Source organism: Phocoena sinus, chromosome 10 (assembly GCF_008692025.1).
Source record: "Phocoena sinus isolate mPhoSin1 chromosome 10, mPhoSin1.pri, whole genome shotgun sequence".
Lineage (NCBI taxonomy): Eukaryota > Metazoa > Chordata > Mammalia > Artiodactyla > Phocoenidae > Phocoena > Phocoena sinus.
In genome coordinates, this window is record NC_045772.1 from 3,778,088 (window position 1) to 3,799,447 (window position 21,360).

A 21,360-nucleotide genomic window follows, 5' to 3' on the forward strand; every position below is an offset into this window, starting at 1 on the left:
CACCTGAGACACTCAATTCCCCTTCCTCAGGGTGAACGGCCAAGGGCCTTCTGGCTCCCCCGTTCTCCCAGGCCAGCCAGGCTGAGCGGGCACCGTGTTCTTGGAGAAGGGCAGCTCAGAGCCGGGCCCGGGGGACAGAGTGGGAGCCTGCTCTTTCCCCAGCCAGGGCTGGACACAGCTGAGCTTCTGGGGAACAAGGCCTCTGACGGGGGAAACGTCTGAAGGCAAGTACCCAGCTCAGCTCAGGCCGGGGCAGGAAACCCGGGCTGCACGGGCAGCAGCCCCGGCGTCACTGGGTCTGAGGGCCTCTTGGCTTCACTCCAGCAGGGAGACCCCTTATAAACCCTCTAGTCCACGCCGGGGGCCATCCCAGCCCTCCCCCAGCCCCCGCTCAGCCTGCCCCCCAGGGAGACGGCCTCTCAGGATGTGTGGCAGCCCCGACACCTCGGGGACGCCACGCATTCCCAGAGCCCGGAGGTGTTTCCACCTCCCCTGCTGGGCAGCTCGCTCCTGGCTCAGTGGCCCGGGGCTGGCCCTTGACCTCCCTGAGCCTCAGCCCCCATAGGAAAGTGGCACTGAAAGATGCCCGTTGGCAGGGCTGTCGTGAAGACTGACCTGCGTGGGAAGAGCGTGGGCTCGGGGCCCGGCCCACAGGACAGAAAGTGCTTCACAAGAGCCAACCAAGCCAAGTCACCTGGTCCAGGTGTGGCTTTCAGGGTGGGCATCCCTGCCCCTGTCCTCCCCCCGTCCGGGGTCCACTGCACCCAGCCAGAGAGCACTGCTCAGCGCCAACAGCTAAGCCCTGAGCGGAAGCCGGCCTTTTGCGTTTTGTCAGTGTCTTCACCGGGACCAAAAAAGACCAAGTGCCAGGTATTTAGGGCCTTAATTTTTCTGTCTGCTTAAATAAAGGACGCTTGGATGTTTGATGTTAGAACAAACTCCTGCCCCTTAGGCTTGGAGGCCCCCTTTGTCCACGGGTGAAAAGATTAGGTACCACGTGTGCGTCTGCAGAGCAGATGGGGGTCACGTCTTGGCATCGCCGTGGGGCCCCTTCTCCAGGCTCTGGCTCTACACACGGGGCCGTATTAGGCCCAGCAGGTACCGCTTCTGAACGTGGCTCTGCCATGGGGCGATGGGGGCCCACCGCCCAAGCCTTGATTTCCCGTGAACCCACATTCGCGCCAACTCCTAAAGAACGAACGGGGTAGCCTCTATCCCAGGAACCCAGGGCGTCAGGGAGGACAGGGACAATTCCCTTCAGAAAACTGGCCAGCACGGGGTGCTGACTGGGCACACGTGGCTCCCGTCTGCAGCCCAAAGTGGGTGAGGCACCAGGGCACCGGGGCAGGGAAAGAGGCCGGGGCGCCGCCCAGGCCCAGACCTCTTCCGTCCTGGGCCGAGTCCGGGCAGACGCACAGGAGAACAATTACGAGTCGGTGCAAAAACAACCCCCACCAAGTGAGTCACTGTCCCCCTAACCCTTCACTGCTCCCCCAGCCCAAGCCAGCAGCCCAAAGGGCTCGCCTGGCCCCCAAAGAACCTCCAGAACCCCAGACGAGGCCGCAGCTGGGCTGCTCCCAGCCCCCGAGCTCCCATTTCTGGGTGCACAGGATGGCCCCAGGCGGAACGAGGAGGGTGTGCACACACGGAGGGGGCAGCCCTCCCCGCCAGCCCCGGGCACGCACTCGTCCTCGCGGTGACCGGGCTGTGTGGTCGTCCTGGTGGTTCCTCAGGCGCTGGACGAGCACTGAGTGAGCCCCAACTGTACGCACCGGCCCCATCTCCCATCCGTCGCACGGCATGTCCTGGACCTCGGCCGCTTCACACAGCCACCAGCGCCCTGTCCCGGGAGCCCCGCCCCACTCCTGGGGTCGTGCCCTCGTGGCCTCCTGCGTGTGTCCGTCAGGGCCTGGGGCTCGGTCCCCGGTTCACACTCGGGTGCCCGAGCCTGTGTGAGGGATGCACCTCTCAGTGCCTACGTTTCATCTGGACCCAGGAGGCTGCCGCTGCCCGTGGGACGTTGAGGGGATCTCCCGGCGGGCGCCGAGAAAAGCACCTGCGCTAGACGGCCTTGAGCAAAGCCCGGAAGGCCCTGTCTTCCCAGACACAGCCGCGCGGTCAGTCTCTGCTGGGTCTCCTTTCTCCCTGTGCCCAGCCCTGCTCTCTGCCTCTGCTCTGTTCTTCCTTTCCCATGCTATACCCCCTCATGTCCCCCTTTCCCCTCTGTCCCTGATGTCCCCGGGGGGACCTCCCCCCTCCCTAACCGCGTCCCACCCCACCCTCGGGCACCGGCTGGCGCATGCCCTGCGTGCAGACACAAAAGCCCCGGGGCGGTGTCTGCGGAGTCTGGCGGGCAAGCTGGACCTGTAAACACATGAGACCCAGATGGCAGAGGGGTCCCGGGTCCTCTCCACACAGCCCTGGGAGGCAGGTCTGCCCCTGGCCATGGCAACAGAGGGGAGGGAGACGCCGCCAGTCTGGCCCCGACCCTCACGGCCCCACAGACTCCCCAGGAGGCTGCAAGCAGCCAAGTGGGCCTGACAGTCTGCACGGCGGGCTGGCGCTTGGGGGCGGGGCGGGGCGGGGGCGGGGGGCCCAGCAGACTCTGAGCACCGCAGCCCCATCAGGGCATGAGGCGGAGGGGCAGGCTGGGACCTCCTCACCTGCCGAGCCCCTGAGCTCTGCCCGGTAGTCACTGGTCCCCAGCGCTTGGCCCAAGCCCTCCCACCACGAAGCCCTGTGATGGCTGCCTCCTTGCAAAGGGGGCTTCGTTCAACTTATGTGCAGGGGGAGCCGGGAAGACGTCACGGGTCCAGCTTCCTGGGGTGAGACCTGGGCGAGCCCCTCACTCCTTACTGACCCTGGTCCTTCGACCGCAGAAAGAGGCTGGTGGGAGGGCAGAGCCGCGGGGGGAGCGCCCGCAGCTGAGCCTGAGCAAATGTGCGAGAAGTACCCGCCCAGCGATCCTCCAGAGGCCGTGTGGGCGTGTGCGCACGTGCGTGTGCGACACGTGCGTGTGTCCTTTCAGGCGTGCCCAGCCCAGGGTGGCGTCTGGAGGGAGGGGGTGGGGAGCTCTGGTTTTCAACATTCGAAACGCTGCGCTGACCTGAGGGTGGCACGGTCGTCCAAGCTCCAGATGTCAGCCAGGGACCAGGGTGCCGGGAAGAAGGGGTGAGACCTGGGAGCAGAGAGAGGTGCTGGGTAAGTCTTGGGAAGGAGCCCCCGGGTGTGTGCGGGGTGCACGCCCTGCATCTGTACCCTGCTGGCTCTGGCCCACCCTGCCCTAAGACTCCACGAGGCCCAGCACAGCTCAGGGGTCACTCAGAGCCTCGCAGGGGGACGTTACCGGCCAGGAGACCATTGCATCAATGTGACTTTGTGCCCAAAACACTGGGGCTGAAACACCCTGGTTTTCTGGGGTCACCTTCTCCAAGGGGCAGCAGGTGTGACTGCAAGAATGTAGATCTGGGGGATGGAGAGACACAAGGTCAAAGTCAGGCTCAGACAGGGCTGGGGGTCCTCACTGCTGCTCTCTCAACCTAGGTTTCTAGGGTTTGGGAGAACTAAATGAAACAAGGTGTGAGATGCTCAGGATGATGGAGGGGTGCAGCTGTGCTGAGCATGAGGGAGCTCCCTCCCTCTCTTTGTGCCCGGCCTCACTGGGGCCTCTGGGGTAACCCTGAGTGTCTGCACCAGGCAGCTCTCTCTCAGCATCGCTGTGCTGAGACAGGACTCCCTAAACAGCACTTCCTGCAAGGGATAGTCTTTCCCTCTTTGCTTTGGCTGCTAGGAAGCTCAGAGCTGAACTGACAGAACTGGGAGGTACCTACATGACACGGATTCTCTAGGCCTACCTGCGATTTTCCCTTTGCCCCAGTTTCCTCGGCTGTTTATCTTTACCCTTCTGCATTGTCAACATTGCTCTAAGGCGCTTCACATATATATTTCTAATGTGGCGTGACATAAACAAAAAAGAAAACAAATAACACCTTAGTTCCCTTCCTGCCTATACGACTGGTGAGGGCCGTGTGCGTAGCAGGCTTCATCTCTGCAAGTGGTGGGCTGTGATTGGCCCCGAGCCAGATCCCCGCTTCTCAGCCAGGTTTGGTATCCCCTTCTGCTTTTGGTGTCTGGTAAGGAGGCAGGGAGAAGTAGGGACACCCTTTTTGCAAATGAGAAAACAAAACCCCAGGCAGGGGCCATGGCTTCCCTACGATCACACGGCAGGGAAGGTGGGGTGAGGCTGGGGCCCGGCAGTCTGACCCTAGGCTGTGGCTCAGTCTTCTGCTACAGTGTGGTCATTCCCATGAGCCCTCAGATGCTGTCCCAGGAGACGCTTCGTAACACTGACAGAGAACCTCGGGGGTCTGGAATACCCCCCGGCAGGTGGGCACCCTGTCCCGGTGATGTGCAAACAGACCCACGACCACCCGTAGAGCTGCTAAGATCCTGAGGCCTCAGAGCGGTCGCCTCTCCCTACTCAGCCACCTCTGTCAGCGTCCTCGCTAACAGGGCCACCTCCACGCCCTCCCCAAGCCTGTGAAATTGACCCGAAGCCACGTGGCCACAGCAGGCCTGGGTTCCTGGGCCACTGAAACCCTCCTGGCTGCCTCAGAGATGCTGCTAACAAAGCCCCCTGGCCACTTGGAGCAGAGGCTGCCGCAAGTCCCCATGCGGCACGGGGCAGCAGCTGGCTTTGCCTCGACCCACCCCTTCCTCTCACTCAGCACCCAGCACAATAAACCCAAAGTAACGAATAGATGAGGCCGGGCCCTGCTGAGCTCCGGCGAAGGAAGAGGAGGCCAGGAGAGCGCCACGTTGGGGAGTTTTCTGTCTTTCGGTGGGTTATAAACCCTGCTGCTTCTCAGGGGCAAAGGCTGTGTCCCACCCCCAGGCCCTCACCGAAGCCACGGGTGCTCTAGGCTGTGCACCCCCGAACTCTGCTAGGAGCTATTCCTGCCTAAGTCTTACAGACGGGTAAACCGAGGCTCAGGGCACCAAAGAAGCCCACCCAGCTGGACAGCTTGTCAGAGGTGGGCTGGGGGCCGTGGGCACTGACAGCACAGAGCTGGTTCAGGGGAGTCTCTGTGCCAATGAACTGGGTGGGGCCTCCCTGATTCCATCTGCATCCAGGAGGCCAGCCGGCCAGCGCCGTAATCGGGCCACAGGGCAGGTGCGGGGCTTGGTGGGACCAGAGTGGACAGGGAATCCTTTGCTCTACTCCCTCGCTCCTGGTGCCGGAGTGGGATCTCTTCCACCTGCCGGGGGCCGGGCCGAGCCCGGCCCTCGGGAACTCTGGGCAGGGTGGGCTCGGCTGGCTGCAGGTTGGGGCCCGCGAGGAAGGGGCTGTTGCTGGCGTCTCCCAAGACCAGGTCCATGTTCCCCTCCCGGCCAGGCTGCTCACCTCCTGGGCTGCCTCACCACCCAGACGCAGGGCAAACACCATCCACCTGGCCGTGTGGTCCTGGAGCGTCTTTTGAAGGCCACGACAGGTGTGCACTTTCTCGGGGGTGCTCTGGGACCAGCCATGTTCTGCAAGAAATAAAGTGGCCAAGGCGTCAGCTCAGCAGGTCTGGTGGCTCACGGCCCGAGCACGGAGTGGGGGCTCAGTGCGGCCTCTCCCCACACCGCTCATTTACCCCCTCATGCCGCACCTGCAGATGGGCCCAGCCTGCTGCGTGCTGCCGACGAGCTGCCTCGGCGCCCAGAGGTTAAGGGCCTTAGAGGCGAAGGACCGCAAAGAAAACCTCTTCTGACCATCTGGTTGCCCCACTGCCAACCCCTGGTGCTGGACTTACACTCAAACCCCGACCGCTGGCTGCCCTGCAGCCCAGCCACGCACAACCTCCAGCGTCTGCAGAGGAAGGGGGCTGGCGAGACTCGAGGCACCTGCTCCTGGCAGGCCGAGGTCGCCTCTTCATGGCACCCTTGCCCCCTTCACTCCGGCCCTGCCCTGGCACCCACCGTTCCCTGGGGCCAGAATGTTGGCCTGCCATCAAAGGCCTAATTCCTACCCATCCTTTAGGTCACCCCCCCAGGGGGGCCTCCTGGACCGGGAGCCATAGGTCAGCTCTAGCGGTAGGCTGGGGGTCCCTTGAAATCAGCTCACGGACGCTCGCACTCCCTGTCTCCCCACAGGCAGGTAGCTCCGCGGCAGGGACCACCTCTTAGGCAGCGGTGTGACCCTCAGGGCTAGCACGGTGCCCGGCACCCAGGAGGCATGGAAACGTCCCCATTCGCTCGTCGAACAATGCCCAATACCTAGGAACAGAAAGTGCAGACACGACTCTGGGTCTTTCCCGGATGAGCCAGTGAGGGCTTACCCTAGGACCGAGCAACCGTGCACACCAAGGCCCCGAAGGCTAAGCACAGGCCCAGAAGCCCTGCCCCGGGCTCCGGCCGCCGAAGGCACACAGGCTCTCCCAAAGCAGGGATGGCTCGTCCTCGGTGACAACAAAACAGCAAATCCAGACGGAGGTCTGAGCCTCCATGACCGGGAATTCTGCTGGGCCTCGGCTGGACTCACAGGAAAGTCAGGGCAGCTACCCAGGCCCCGCTCCTTTCTCAGGCCTCTGCCCCAGGCCCCGTGTGACGGGGTGGCCGGGAGGAAGGTGGGTCCGGGCGCCAAGGCCCCGGGAGCGTGCTGGTGACCCCACGCTCTCCTGCCTGCGCCCAGGCGCAGGTGTGCGGCTCCCACAGACGCCGGTCCTCTCAGGAGCGCGTCCCTGTCACCTGGGGACCGGGGCTGAGCTCCCTGCGGACGGGTGAGAGCTGCGCAGGCGCCGGGCAGGGAGCCGTCGGGCTGAGTCTCTTCAGGTACCGCCAGGCGGCTCAGCACCTCTGGGACACGCGTGGGACTCGTCAGGTGCTCAGAGGCTAGAGGGGACCTGCTGGCAACTTCCCAAGGATGTGCTCGAGCCCCCCCACCCCGGACGCTGGGTCGAGCTTGCAGCAAGACCCCACCTTCTGGAAACGGAGACGGGAACCTGGAAGCCCACTGCACCCTGTCTACACGCGGCGTGGCCTCAGGACCCCGAGTCACGCAGCTCTGGGTGCCTCCCCCACACACGCTGCCCAGCGCCTCTCGCGGCCTCAGGTTCCCCGACTGTAGTACGGGGACCACCAGGTCTGCGGCCCAGAGCGTTGTGCAGGTTCCGAGAGAAGCTGGGGGCCAGGAGGTCAGCCCAGGCCTGGCTGCCACCACCGCACGGAGCCTGCACGGGCTTCTGGTGAGCACGTCACCATCCTGTTATGTTGGGGGGTGCACCTACCCCCCCCCCGCCACCCCATTAAGAAAGGATGGCCTTGAGGCCGCGCAGCCCTGCCTGGACGGCTGGACTCCCTCCCTGTCTCTCCCGACAGTGCGATGGGCTGAACGAATCCCCGCTGCCCGGTGAGGATCCCTCTGACGGCCCCTCCCGGGCGGCACCTGGGCTGGGGTAGCTCCAGTGATCTCACCTGGGCGATGGGGCAACAGCTCTGGGGCCCACCCAGGAGAGACCACAGACCAGGGACCCTCCAACAGCACGGGGGAGCCGATGGCACTCCCACCCACTCTCTTCCCTCTGGACGGCGAGCACAGCCCAGCTGGCGCTCAAGAGGGACACTACTGTGGGCGGCACGGTGAACCCCACAGGCCCAGCCGCTGAGGCCCCCCTTTTGCAGATAGCCTAGGTCGATATTCCTCTAGCTGACGCTGGCGTCAGAAATCAGGCTTCCAGGGCACAGGAGCTGTGGGACGGGAAACAGCAGAAGGCCACGCTCAGCAGAGGAGAGCAAGGGGAGGTGGATGCCGGCCGCTCCGCAGGCTGCCCCACGCCTGCTGCACGCACCCGGCGGGGACAGGGTTTCTATCCTGACGGGTGAGTGGAGCTCCGGCTGCAGGGGCAGGGGCGGCTCTGGGGCCCTGGCTGGACCTGAAAGTCACAGGAGCCACACGTGGCCATGGCTAGAAAACTCACCGGGACAGCCGGCCACGGGACCGTGCTGGGGCCAGGGAGCATCCCCCACGTCTGACCCCACGGCAGCGTGTACAGGATGCCCTCTCTCCAGGACACTCAGCGCCCCCGGATCCTTTCACCCACGTGCCCAACAGCAACCACGGAACCACCAGGCTGAGTGCCCTCTGGGCTCCCTGGTCTGGCACCTGGCACAAAGAGGCACCTGGCAACACCAGCGCCCTCGGCCTGCTCCCCACGCCTGCGTGCTCCCGTCGGACACGGCGCGTCACCTGCCCTCGGAGCCTCTGAAGCTCTCCTGGGAGTGCATCGCGCCCCCGAGGGGCGGCTTGAGCCTCCCAAGCCTGCCCTCTCTCGACGGGCCGGCCCACATCGTGTGCTGGAAGGGTGGCCAGGGGCCTCAGCCTGTCTCAGGGTCACTAGTGAACCCCGAACGGCAGCCCCCCATATTCCAGGATCTATGAGGCAGGTTGTGGGGGAGTGGGAGTGAGGGGGAGTCAGCCACACCTGCTGCCTCTGTTTGCTGTGTGGCTCCAGGCACAGGACTGCCCTCTCTGGCCCAGTTTCCTACCCTGTGATGTGGGACAGCCTGTCCACCTCGTAGGGCTGTGACATTACAGGTGACAAGAGTAAAAGTCCCAGACCCAAGGCTGGCTTGTAACAATGCTCCCTTCTCCCAGCCCCAGAATCACCCGAGTGCCGGCACTGCTTACAGCCCGTGCCCCACGATGTGGCCACCCGGATGGCAGCGCTGGCCCAGGCCATCTGGCCGTTCTTTGACCAGAGGCGGTTCTGTCCTCTGGAAGCTTCTGGCCCAGGGAGGCTGGCAGAGTCTGTTGGCACCAGCACCGGGCCCAGGAGGATGCCCCAGAGGCTGACCCCCACCTCACCCCGGCCCCTCCTTGCCCCTGCCCTGCGGAACATTCCTGCGTCCATCTACAGCGTGGCTGGAGGCCGCTGGGTTCCCATCTCAGCTCTGTCCCGTGACCCTGGACAAGCCCCTTCACGTCTCTGAGCCTGTCTCCTCATCTGTAATAAAGGGACAGTGAGGTCACCTCCTCAGATTCACACGCGTGATTGGAGACAACGCACGTGCTGTGCCCACGCACAGCGGGGCTCAGCAGATGGTCGCGTCCACTGCCGACCACCCCCCAGGGCACTTCCAGGACGTAAGACAAGTCATTGCACTCTGGTGCCTGGAGACATTTCTCCCTGCCTCTTGTCTGACAGCTGGCCAACTTGCCAGGGCTGGGGCCTGCGTGGACACAGCTGAGCACGGGCCTCGGGCAGGAGGCTCTGAGCCGCCAGCAGGAACTCTGATATCAGCCGAGCTTCAGGGCCCAGGCCCACGGCATACAGCCCACCCGCACCCCCAGAGGGCTCAGCCCTGCCTTGTCCACACTGGTCTTCAGCATTCAACTTGGCCTCTCTCAGAGGTCACACGTAGGAGAAACACCCTCCCTGCAAACACCAACTGCTAACGAGTCGTGCAGAAACCACCCCTCAATGTATGTGCAGAGGTGCCGTGGGAAGCGCTGGGACCTGGCCCTGGGCAATGCTGTGCCAGGCCCCCAAGCCCTCGGAGGGGCCCGAGATGGGTCAGGAGGAGTCAGAAGTCGGCCAGCGAGCCTCTGGTCCACGTCCTCCAGCCTCCCTGAGCTGCCAGATGCACACACCAGGGGTAGGTCCCCAGCTCTGCCACTTCACTTGGGCCAAAATAGCTCCAGCAGGGACTTGGGGAGCCGACGGCTACCAGGGCAGGCAGTGCGGCCAGGGTGCAGGTGAGCTCAAGTCGACAGAGCCTCTAGTGGCAGACCTGCTAGCCCTGGGGAGGAGCCCACGAACAGGCCACAGAGAACCTTCCGGGCTGTGTGGTCTTCAGGAAACTGGCCTCTCTGAGCCTCAGTTTTGTATCTTAAAAAGGGGCCGTTTACACCTACCGCCTGAAGCTGACATCAGAGCAAATGAATGAACACGGAATTCCCAAGAGCTTGGCCAGCACACACAGTAGGTCCTCACAAAGGCAACCGCCAACACCAGGGTGATCGCCAAGTCGGTTCCGGAAAAGCCAGCCATTGCCAGACGTACATCTGCTACATGGGGTCTGTCATGGACGAGGGCGGTGTCTGGAACAGCAAAATAATGGCCTGGCTCTAGCGTGACGACAAAACAGAGGTCCGCTTTCCCTACAGATTCGTTTCCAGGCATCAGACTCGGAACATCCCTAACGTGTGTCCAGATGTCCAGACGTAAGGACAGGCTCTGCCTCCCGCCTCTTGGTGGTGGGGGGGGGGGGGAACCCCGCATCAGAGCACCACCTCCCCCTAAGTGGCCTCTACTCCTTTTAAATGGCCAAAATGCACCAGGATGACGGTGCTGCCCTCACTGTGACCGCCTGTGCCCCGTGTTAACACCTCTCCTTTGGTGAAAACATGCAGTGAGAACCTGGGCGGGTCAGTTTCACTCTGGCCAGGTGGTTAGTTTTGTAATTCAAATTTTGTTTTTCTGTTGCAAAAGGAATAGACGCTCATTAACATGACTCTGGAAAACTGAAAAAAGGAGAAAGAGGCAGCAACCCTTTTTTTGCATTCTCTGGGACTCAACACATAGTAAAGCTCCCTCCTGGAGGGGCCTCTGCCCTTCTGGAAGCACTTCCACCCTGGGGTGCCCTTCTGAACGGCCACAGAACCTGCCACCATGTGACCTCCTCACAAGGCAGAGGATCCCAACTCAAAGCCCAGGAACACTCTCACACGCCCAAAGCAGCTACCCCATACCTGGCCCCTCCGAACCTCCCAGAGACCACCCAACGTTACAGGTGGAAGTCAAAGAGATGGTGCGGCAGGTGGGGAAACCAGCTCACAGCGGGGGAGAGACTGGCCCAAGATCTCGCAGCAGGCCGACGACAGAGCTGCGGGTGCTACCGAGGCCCCTGCACGCTGGTCAGTAGTGATCTCCCCAAGGTACACTTCTAAAAGGGCTGAACGGAAGTTGCTCCCGACCCTCCATAGCGGGACAAAGGTGCCAGGCCCCTGGGAGGGTGCTGGGCACCAACACGCTTGTTTACCACCAACCCGTGGGGGTGACCGACGGGAAGATGAGGGCTGCAGCGGGTCCCACCCAGGGGCTGCAGGCCCAGGGCTGACCTGGAAGAAACCAGCCACTGCCGGGGGCGGGGAGGTGAGAGGGCCCCACACTTTGTCATCACCCCCTGGAGGAAGGGGACCCCTGTTGAGCTGTGACAACGTAGGGGCAGGACCAGGCAGAATATCTGTGAGTTGGAAATATCTACTCTAACTAAACAGAATGTGCCAAGACGCACCGATGACATCTGATGGGCCGACGGACCCCTGCCTTTCACACCCAGTGATCTCCGGGGAAGAGGCCCACAAGCCCCAGGGGCACCGCTACCAGCTGGTCTTCCCAGCTGGAACCCCCAGGAAGAAGCGTGGTTCCCCTTGGCCCCGCCCTACCCCCGCAGTCCACCCGCCCACAAGGGTGCAGAGCTTGGGCCTGTCCGTCCGGCGCCATCACACCCATTTGTGACAAGGTGTGGTTTCACAAGCCCCGGATTTGACCTAAAAGGGAATGTATCTGGTGAAGGCAGAAAAGTAAACTCTGTCCGCTTGTTTCTCCAAGCGCCTTGACCCCCTGGCCGCAGTGGCGCACTTGATGGCTTACGTGCGGCCCGGAACTCAGGTAGCTGGTGCACAGCCTTCTCTTCTTCTGTTTCAATCTCTGGATTCTGTTTTGTTCATTCATGAAATGTTCCCCAAGAGCCTGCCCTGTGCTGGGCTGGTGCTTTTGGCCTGTCCTTCTCAAGGTGCCCAGTCTCCCAGGGCAACGGGTCTGTAGGGCAGTGGGCATGTGGAGAGCAGGGAGGGCTTCCAGGAGGAGGTGATGCTGCATCACAGTCTGGAGAGGTGGGGGATGGTGCTGTGGAAGGGGGAGGGCAGGTTGCTGGGGGCCTCTCGAGTCCCATGAAGGGGAGGCTGGACTGCAGCCAGGAGCTGGAGGGGAGCCTGGGTGGGCAAGACAACGGGCACCGTCCGGCGGGTGGAGGAGGGCGTCGGCGAGATGCTGAAAGACAGCAGAACTGGAAGGACTCGGGACGGTCTGGGTGTGGCAGGGAGGGGACTTGATGATGACTGGGCAGGTCAGAAGCTGTTGGGGACATCCCCCGGGAATTTTAGGAGGGAGGGGGGGATGGGTGTGGTCACAGCAGAGGAAAGTCCCCAGCGGAAGCCACCCAAGGTCAGGCCCCAAACGGTGCACTGTCCAGGCAGCCTGCCTGGAGTCTCCCGTCTAGGTACAGGGCAGCCCCAGATCCAAGCCAGAAAACGCACCTTCTTACTTCTGCCCAACTCTGTGGTCTTGGCTGTCCCCCTCCTGTGGCACCAGCAGTGATAGCTGCCACCCTGCTTTGACCTGTCACCTTTCTAATGGGCCGCCTCCCAGGCCCTGCCCGCCCGAGGCCCCAAATGCAGCTGTGGGCAGAGGGAGGGTTCTGGGGTTTAGGACACTGGCTAGCCTGGCTTGGCCGCCACCATTTAGAGCTGCGTGAGGGGCTCAGCCTCCCAGACCTCAGCTTTCCAGGTGGGGGGCACGTCAGAGTTCCATGACGTCACCCCGATAGCCGACGTCGGGGCCCAGCACACCAAGGGGCTCCATCCCTGTGACACACGGCCAAACCTGGGTGCTGGACAGCGCCTGCTGGTCTCCGGGGACAAGGGGCTGAGACGGGAGGGGGCCCGCCTGCCCGCCATAAATCACCACGCCAGGCTTTATAATTATCTGGGCACTTAAGCTTCTCTTCCTTCTTTCCCTGGAGAAATTTCCATCATTTCGTACATTATCCCAGTCTCCCCGTGTCTAAATCAGCGTCAGCCAGTGCGGCAGGCTGCCGCTCCGAGCTCACACCCTCGGCCTACTTTACCGGGGAGGCCGGGCTGGGGTGCAGAGACAGTGGCGCCCGGGGCGCCGTCATTCAGACCAAAGTTCCATTCCTGCCCAGGACAGAAAACGGAAGATGCTACCAGCCTACCCTTTGAGCTGCAATGACGATGTCCCCAGGGCCCGTTGGCTGCTTCTCCTGCCACCACAACCTGCCAGCAAACCCAGGCGGCCTCCGGCGGGAGGTTTGTGCTCCCTGGGCTCAGATGACGAAGAGGAAGCACCATCCATCGTGCTGGCTACCCAGGGCCTTCCAGCAGCGGGTTCCAGGTGACCTTGAGAAATGGCAGCCTGTCCCCAATTTCCCTGGAGACGGGCCGGGTGAGGGTCAGCCCCGCCGTGGGTCTGCGGCACCCTGGGACACGCTGCCTGCTTCACTCACGATGGGGATGTGGGGTGGGCGCAGTCTGACGCCATCACCTACCACGTCTCCAGCCTTGACCCCAAGTCTCACCTAATGTCCACACTAATCCGGCAGGTCCGTGTCACTACCCCCGTTTTACAGCTGAGGAAACGGAGGCCCAGGGAGGAAAGCAATCTGCCCAAACCACCCAGCAAACCACTCCCTGCTGCTATGAAGGCCTGTCGCCCCTGAGCTTCTGCTCCTTGTCATAAGCTGCAAAGTGTCCCCAGTACAGCAGTTGCAGGGACCAAGCAGAAGCCAGCCCCCACGATATCTGTGACATTTCACGATAAGCAAGTAGGAGCTGAGGGTTCTCATGGGAGGAGCCAAAGCACCCACTGGGCAGGTTGGGCAAAAATGTCCCCTAGCGTCACCCGTCATCTCCCGTGAAAGGAGGAGTGGGGGAAGACGGCACCTCCACCAGGGCGTCAGGCTGGGTCTGCAGCAGCTGCCACGGATCAGCCCTGGGCGAGCTCTTCAAAGATAACCGAGCATCGGCGTTCCCCCAGGTCTCTCACAGGCCCCCGATCTCCCTGGAGGATGAGCCAGCTGGGTTTTTGGTTTTTGGTTTTTTTTAAAGCCGGATCTCATTTTCTGCCCACATTTCTGACCTCCGGAAACCTCTCGGGTAGTTTTCCAGAGCCCTCTGGATTCCGTCGGGGGCACGGTGCACGCCTCTGCCCACTGCGTTCACAGCCAGGCCACTGGGCACCCGACATGTCAAGCGGAGCCTGGCGGGCACGGCCGCCCACAGCCGAGCCCGGCCTTCCCCACCGTGGGTTCGCGGGATCTGGCTGGCTGTTGGCCTCTCAAATTTGATCTCCGGTCAAATTCCATGGCTCCTTCCTTCAAGAAAAAAAAAAAAAATCCCTCTTTGAAAACAAAAATCCCAGAACTGAGACTCTAGAAGAGCTGGCGTTGCTGCAGCTTTACTTTCTTTCTCCTTTCGTGGCGTTGCAAGGAACTGGAGAAGCACTTCAACCCTCTCATTTTACAGAGGGGTAAACTGAGGCCCGGAGAGGGGGAGGGGCCCATTCAAGGTCCCCTAGTGACTCTATGGCACAGCTGGGACGGGAGACCGGGGCCCCTGACTCAGGTGCAGCGTCCGGTGGTCCTGGGTGAGGAGAGACGAGGTCTGAGCCTGCAGCCTGTTAAGATCAAGAACGGCCACGGCCCTGGGTGGGACTCCGGGCACTCACCCCACTGAGGGATGCCAGCCAGGATGGGCAGGCCTAGACCACTGGGTGCCCTGGCACAGGAGAGGCCGGCGCTCAGTAAACGCAGAAAGAAACCCCTGGGAGGAGCCCTGAACTTCAGGGGCAAGTCTCAAGGAAAGCAGGCTGCCTCTAATGGAAACCAGTCAGCGGGCCAAATGCAGCAGGACCCCCAGTCCCCGTGGTTTCCATGGGGATGGAGGCGGAGCCCTGGCAGGGCTGCGGCAGCAGATGTGGCCTGTGCAGGGCTGGCGTGGGGCGGTGGGAGGGGCGGCGCCTGGCAGCACGGCCCTGGGACGTGGCAGGCCCGGGGCTGGATTCGCTAACAAGCCTGGGGCCGCGGGTCTGCCACCTCCAGGGGGCCTCCCGGATTCCTCCGGCACTCCGCACTGGCCGCTCCAGACTAACTGTCTGTTCCCCACCCGCACCATCTCAGCCTGGGCCTGGGCCTCCTGGAGGGCACCCACGTTTGCTGAGTGACGGCCTCCCTGCCTGGGAGCTGGGGACAGACCCTAGCCCTCACGGCTCTAGCCCTCCAGCTGGGGGCCCGGCACCCCACAAGGTCTGCCCCCTCTGGTCCCTGGACAGTGCCGCCAGTCCCCTCCCGCACCCCAAGCCAGGGCCGCCCAGAGCTGGCTCCCTAACCTCTCTGAGAGGTGCCCTGGAGAATCACGTGGGCGCTGGGCCACCCACCCGGTGATGCAAGGAAGCTGCAGGATCAGGGACAGAGTACCACACAGGGGGCCGGGCAGACGGGGACCGACGGCGGGGTCTCTAACACATGACGGGGCGCCTGTTCGCCGGCAGAAAGCTGCTTTCACAAGAGCTTATCCTGCCCAGCACACGGCACCCCGACACCCCTGTTCTGCCCTTACCTGTGGGAGCCCCCTCACCCTGGGACGCGGCCATGGAGCAGACCTCAGCAGGTGCCGATGACACCCAACTCCCGGCCAGTCCACGGACCCCAAGATAAGTTGAGTGCGTCTCCACGGGAGAGAGGTCAGGGTCCTTCAGACGCTGAATGGTGCCTGCAACAAGCCCCCAGGAGAAAAACCTGAGAAAGCCCCTGGGCTCCTGGTCTACACAGCAGGCTCCCCGTACAACGGAAGGGTCTGGATTTGGCACAGAGCAGAAAGGACCGTTTTGAGAACGCTCAAGCCTGCAAAATGGTCTTGCCTGTTTCGGGTTTCTACAGCATCTCCCGAAGGTTTGACTCCTGGCGTCTGAGTGTTAAGCCCTCTGCAGAGCTTCCGACGTCACCTGGGCCTACAACCTCGTACGCTTTCCCACCCTGGGCCATAGGAACACTGAGAGGAAGGATGACCCGCGGCTCCCTCCTTCCCATCGCCTGCTGCCACACTGCGTGCTGGCCACGCCCGGCCAGCACTCCGAACACAGAGGCCTGGAGGGCGCTAGGGGGCTTCGTCAGCCCAACCGGCAGGCCCGAGATCCTAGAGAAACAGCAACCCAGGCAGAGACGGGTCCTGGGGGCCCCCAGAACCACCACAGTCTATGGCTCCTCAGGAGGGGAGGGACGGAGGCAAATCCTGGCCCTCCCTTGGGGCAGAACTCCACGCCGAAGGGCAGGTGCTCCTGGTGATGGCTTTGTGGGGAGAGCACGCCGAGGTCAGCATTTGTGAGGGATCCTGTGCGCGCTGTTCCCCGGCCGGGGGGCGGGGGGGAGAGTGTGGGTCTTGCAGTCACGGACCTGGGTTTGGGTGCAGGCTCTGTCACCCGCTAGCTGTGCGACGCTGGCGACATTCCTTGGCCTCTCTGAGCCTTGGTTTTCTCAGAGAGAGAACCGTTCACACCCGCCTTCCACACGGGAGTCTTGTCTGTGCCCTATTCCGCCACCAGAACAGCGCTGGCACGTGCTGGCTCTGAGTGGATGTTGAAACAAAATGGAATTGGGCAGATTAAATTTAAAAATGGATGTTTAAAAAGAGGTGATTACAGTACTCGGCCCTGAGGACTTCCCTGGCGGTCCAGTGGTTGGGACTCCGCGCTTCCACTGCAGGGGGCGCAGATTCGATCCCTGGTCGGGGAACTAAGATACTGCATGCCACGTGGTGCGGCCAAAAAATAAAGAAAAAATGAAAACAAAAAGAAGTACTCAGCCCTGGGCCTAGCACTTAGTAGGTCAACGAAGGTCAGCTCCCCGCAACCCTAGGGAGCCGAGTCCTGTTTGCAATATCGGACATCGGCTGGCCTCCCATGGGGGAGACGAGTGCGGCCCCCGCCTCTCTCCAGCGGGCCAAGGCAGGGGATTTCTGCCACTCGGGTCCCCCCGCTGGTCCTGCCCCAGCCGGTCTCACTCACCCCTCCCCCGGCAGCTGGACACTGACTGCAGGACACGCCTGTCCCTCGTGGCACCGCCGCGGCACGCTGCCGGGCCCAGGAGTCACCACCTGGAAGTTGTCTCCCCGGGCCTCCCGCTGGCATTGGTCACGGGCCGCTGGCATTGGTCACGGGCCGGGCAGGGGCACCAGGCCCGAAGCTGAGACCCTCGAGGCACACCCACCCACCCACCCACCTGGTGCCGAGAGCCTCGGAAGTGCCGGCGACTTACTACTGCGCGTTCGCAGTGACAAAGGCGCCGGCCGGAGGGCACCCTCTCCACACCCCGAGCCCCCTACGCAGCCGCTGGAGGCCTCGGCCGCCACGGTGGGGGCCCGCTAGCCTGGACCCCGCGCGGCGGGCTCAGGTGGGACCCCTGTCCCATCGAGTTGAAGGAAGCAGCACAACTGGGAGGCTCTGGCGGGCGGGACGGCGGGAACTGGCCGCCTTCCCCCAGGATCCCTCCGCCCACGGCGGCCGGAAGCGCGGGCACACCCACCGCAGGAATCCCGGGGCGGGGCCGGCGCCCAGGAAACTGGGCCAGAGGTTCCCGCGCACACGCTGCAGCAGCCAGGACCCCCGGAGCCACCCCCGGCTCCCTTCTGGGGTTGGGGGCCCGGCTTCTGTGTCCCATCGAGTCCCCCGAGAGTCACAGGGATCCAAGGCAGGACCCTCTTCCCGGAACCCCCACACTTGCTCCCGTCAATGGCAGGTGACGTCGTTTTCCTCCATGAGAAACCTGTGGGTAGGACTTACCCTCTGCCTCACGGGCGGGGAAACCGAGGCCGAGAGGGGCAGGCAGCTCACCTGGGCGCCCAGGCCTCCGGGCTCTTCCCTCGAGGCCACAGCGAAGGACGAAACAGGCCAGCCGCCCGGCCTCCAGACAGGCTCCCACTTGCCGCGTCTGACCGCGCCCCGAGGCCGACGCTGTCGCCCCACTTTAAAGATGAAGCACCAAGGCCTGGCAGTAAGAACCATCCTCATCGAGGCCTTGTTTGCCCAAAGGTGGGCTGGGGGTTCACGCCGTCTCATCAAACCTCCCGGCCAGCCCCCGCCGTGTTCCTGGGGTGGGGGGAACGGCCTGCTCAGGCTCCCGGGTGTGCGGCTGCGGGGCCCGAGCCTGGCACGCAGGCGCACGCACACACGTGTGCACACACATGCAGACCTGCACGGAAGGCTGGCTCTGCCCCCGGAGGAGGGTGCCGGCGCGATGACGCGCCCACCCCAGGCCTTCCGGCCGCTCCCGCCCTCGGCCGCCTTCCGCGATCCCGTCCTGGGCCTGCCCCGCCGCCATTTCCTCTCCTGGGCTGCAGGCCCGATGCCAGTTGTCCGGGTCTGCAAATGGCCGGCGTCCGGAACGGCCTGCCCCTCTGAGGAGAACGAGGGTGCCGGGCCGAGGCCCAGAGCGCAGCCGGCCCAGCTTCACGCACCTGGGTGCCTGTCCACCCAGCGCTGGGAGACCCGCCCATCCAGCGGGCAGTGGAACGCCCGGCCAGGCATCTTCGGGGTGGCCCAGGGAGCACAGGACAGCCGTGCGTGTACGCACACGTGTTACAGTACCGTCAGGGTGCACACACACTGGCAAAGGCACGCCATCCACATCGGGCTGCTGCGTAGACACGCGTGTCCACACTATCACTTAATGCACAAGGCACACAGGCTTTGGAGGGCGGCAGGCCTGGGCTCGAATCCATCCCAACCATCATCAGACGGTTGACCCTCTGAGGCTCTGGGCCTCCCCTGGAGGAATGGTGATGGTGACCCCCACCTTGCGGGCATTTCTGAAACTCAGAAATAAATCGAGGATGAACAGGATTCATGGGGTGCTCTCTATGAACCAAGTGTCGCGTCCAGCGCTTTATGTGTGTTACTGTGAGGTGGGGGCACTTGCTGTCCCCGTTTTACAGATGAGGAAACTGAGGCACAGAGGGGTGAAATGGCTCACCCTTGATCAGCACAGCCAGCAACTAAAAATGACTCAGCTTGAACCCCAGCCATGCGTTCTGGAGCTCATGCTCTCCTCCACCCACCCTTCTTTTCCAAACACGAAGAAGCCTGGCATGGTGCGAAGCACACGGTAGAGTACTGTCATGACTACCACTGCCACCACCACTGTCGTTACTATGACGCCATCGCTCTGAAGCTCTGACCCGGGAAGGCTGGGATGCTTCACTGTGCCTCATTGAGAGCCCCAGACCAGTGCCACATTCACGGGGCTGATAATAAACACATTTCTGATGCAGAGACAAGAGTCAAAGACCAACATCAGAAAGGATGAAGTGGTTAAAAAATCCGAGAGCACAGCCGCTACAGAGAGCAGCTCCCAAACGGCTCTGGCAAATTTCATCAACATTTCACTTTTCCTATTACTCCCCAGCATCTCCGCCAACAGGTACATTCCTTAAAATAAACAAGCCGCAACAAAGCACTTCTCCTTTGGAAGTTCCGCAACTGGAAGGGTGTTGGGCGCATTCAGGACGCGGCAGAGGGACGCACCTTTCTCTCATTCAGCACGGCAGACACTCGGGCAAGCTGCTCCTGGCCAGGAAGGGCCTCGGAGGCTGAGAGCTGTAGAGCCTGAATCCATAACTTAGACACGCAGAAGTGACCATTTCAAGACGGGGAGGGGGCGGAAAAAGAACCCTCAGAACCGATTCCCTCACAACGTGAGCAAATTCACAAAATAAAGTTATCATCGTTTGCAAATTACTGTGCCTGTAGAACTGCTCTGCCCTCACGTGTGTTGATATGGACCAATACATTCTGCATCGTTACCTTGCGAGATAATTTTTTTAAGTTTATAGCTAGTGTTTGCAGTTTACCTGTTGAATTTTGTTTTTCAGTTTGGACTTCAATGTACCTTGAGACCATGCAAGGTATCATCTGATTTTTCAGAAGCTTCTCCAAATAATTTCATGAAAGTACACAGAACAACAAAAGGTTTAATGTCTTTCCTACAGAGATTATGAAGATATTAAAATCAGAAGTCCCAGACCCCATAATTTTTCATATAAATCTAGTGTTAGGCTGTTCATGATGCAAAAAAGATAAAAATTGGTAATTAATTAGAACATTTAAGGTCCTTTGCCATAGGGCGTTTGGAGTCTTAAAAAGATGCAGATGAAGACCAAATTTTAAATTAACCTTTAATAAAGGTGATGGTTGTTCCGCTACCAAATTTTTCAGGGGATCGGAAGATCATTTAATAAGACTGCTTTTAAACACGAATGCAACTTGTTTATTTTGACCTCAGTTCTTCGAAATTGTCGACTCCACAATTGAAATATGCTGTGTGTTCCAACAAGGACCCGGCAGTCATAATGACAGACCAGCCCATCTGTGCTGTGAGAATGTATAATTTCAGTCTATAGTGGAATTTATATAGAAGCGATGATGTGAAAACTGCTATGTGTGGTACTTTCTTAAAAAAAAAAAAAAATACTGCTGAGAAGTACTGGGTGCCATGGAGAATGCTGGTACTTTTGCCTGATTTAAAAAAAAAAAAAAAAAAAAAGATTCTGTGGAATTTTACTGATTTGGGGGAGGTAAAGTATTATTACCAGAGTTAAAAAATGAAGGTGATAATTGATCACATATAACTATCTCAACTATATAAGGTGTATGCTGGAGAATGTGTTATCCATACATATTAAAACCATCAGATTGAACATAATCTCGGTGGAAAATACTAATTTAGAATGAAAATGCTCATTTATGGAAATTAATTGATTTTATGCTGTTTGCCTCTACCTTGTCCAAAAATAAGACGAGTTAATGCTCAGGAAATCTGCCTGTCATTTCAGGATTTAGGATTAAAGGCCTATTCACCTACATCAATTATAATAAAACTATAATTTTATTATAATACAAATTTTAAAAATGAGGAGTGGGCAGCTATTAAAAGGATAAATTCTTTAAAAATGATGAACCTTCCCTCCCCCCCCACCACCAACCTCTCTCTATCCTGTTGCCTCTTTTGCCTTTAGAATTTATTACACTCTGGTTTTTTTCTATTACTTTTATTTTGTCACCAGTGTTTTATTTGGTGCTTGCTAAATATTTGGGTGGAGTGATCTTCCAGCTCGCAGCAGCAGAATGTGTCTGTCATAATCATGAAAATGTTTTAATTATCTCTGCTCTATACGCCTGTATCTGCAGCCCCAAATCCTCCAGGATCGACTGCTGTCGAATCTAAGAACAAAAGCAGGCGCAGATACTCCTCGTGCGCGCTGAGCTCAGTCTCAATATTTGGTGGTGTCTGCTCCAGCCAGCTGCTCAGGCCTGCACAAACAGGACCCCGATGCCTCCGAATCAGGAAAACAAAAACGTATTCACGTGGGAATTTTCCTCTTAGTTGCAATTCAGAACTTTCGGGGCCTGATTTTCCATTTTCCATAAATCAAGACCCTGGCGGCTACCCTCAAACGTGGGGAAACCGGGCCGTGTCTGCGGTGCTTTTGTCAGCCTGCCAGAGGGTGGAGGTGAACTCGAGCCG

At 60.7% G+C, this 21,360-nt stretch overlaps 1 protein-coding gene across 11 annotated transcripts in view; it reads right to left on the reverse strand.

Moving 5' to 3' along the window:
* Positions 1 to 21,360, reverse strand: part of LOC116760741 — a 39,434-nt gene that overhangs the window by 9,036 nt on the left and 9,038 nt on the right. For 9 of the 11 annotated variants that reach the window (XR_004351831.1, XM_032646066.1, XM_032646069.1 and 6 more), the window contains 2 exons: positions 5,405 to 5,532; positions 3,107 to 3,178 (listed from right to left, as the gene is read on the reverse strand). Coding sequence is in view for 10 of the 11 variants with exons in the window: in XM_032646066.1 (XP_032501957.1) it covers positions 3,107 to 3,178; positions 5,405 to 5,532 (200 nt within the window). In the remaining variant the exon portion in view is untranslated. Of the gene's footprint in view, positions 1 to 3,106; positions 3,179 to 5,404; positions 5,533 to 9,898; positions 10,085 to 13,729; positions 13,888 to 21,360 lie in introns of those variants that run through there. The other 2 variants (XM_032646071.1, XM_032646073.1) reach the window with 2 other exon arrangements.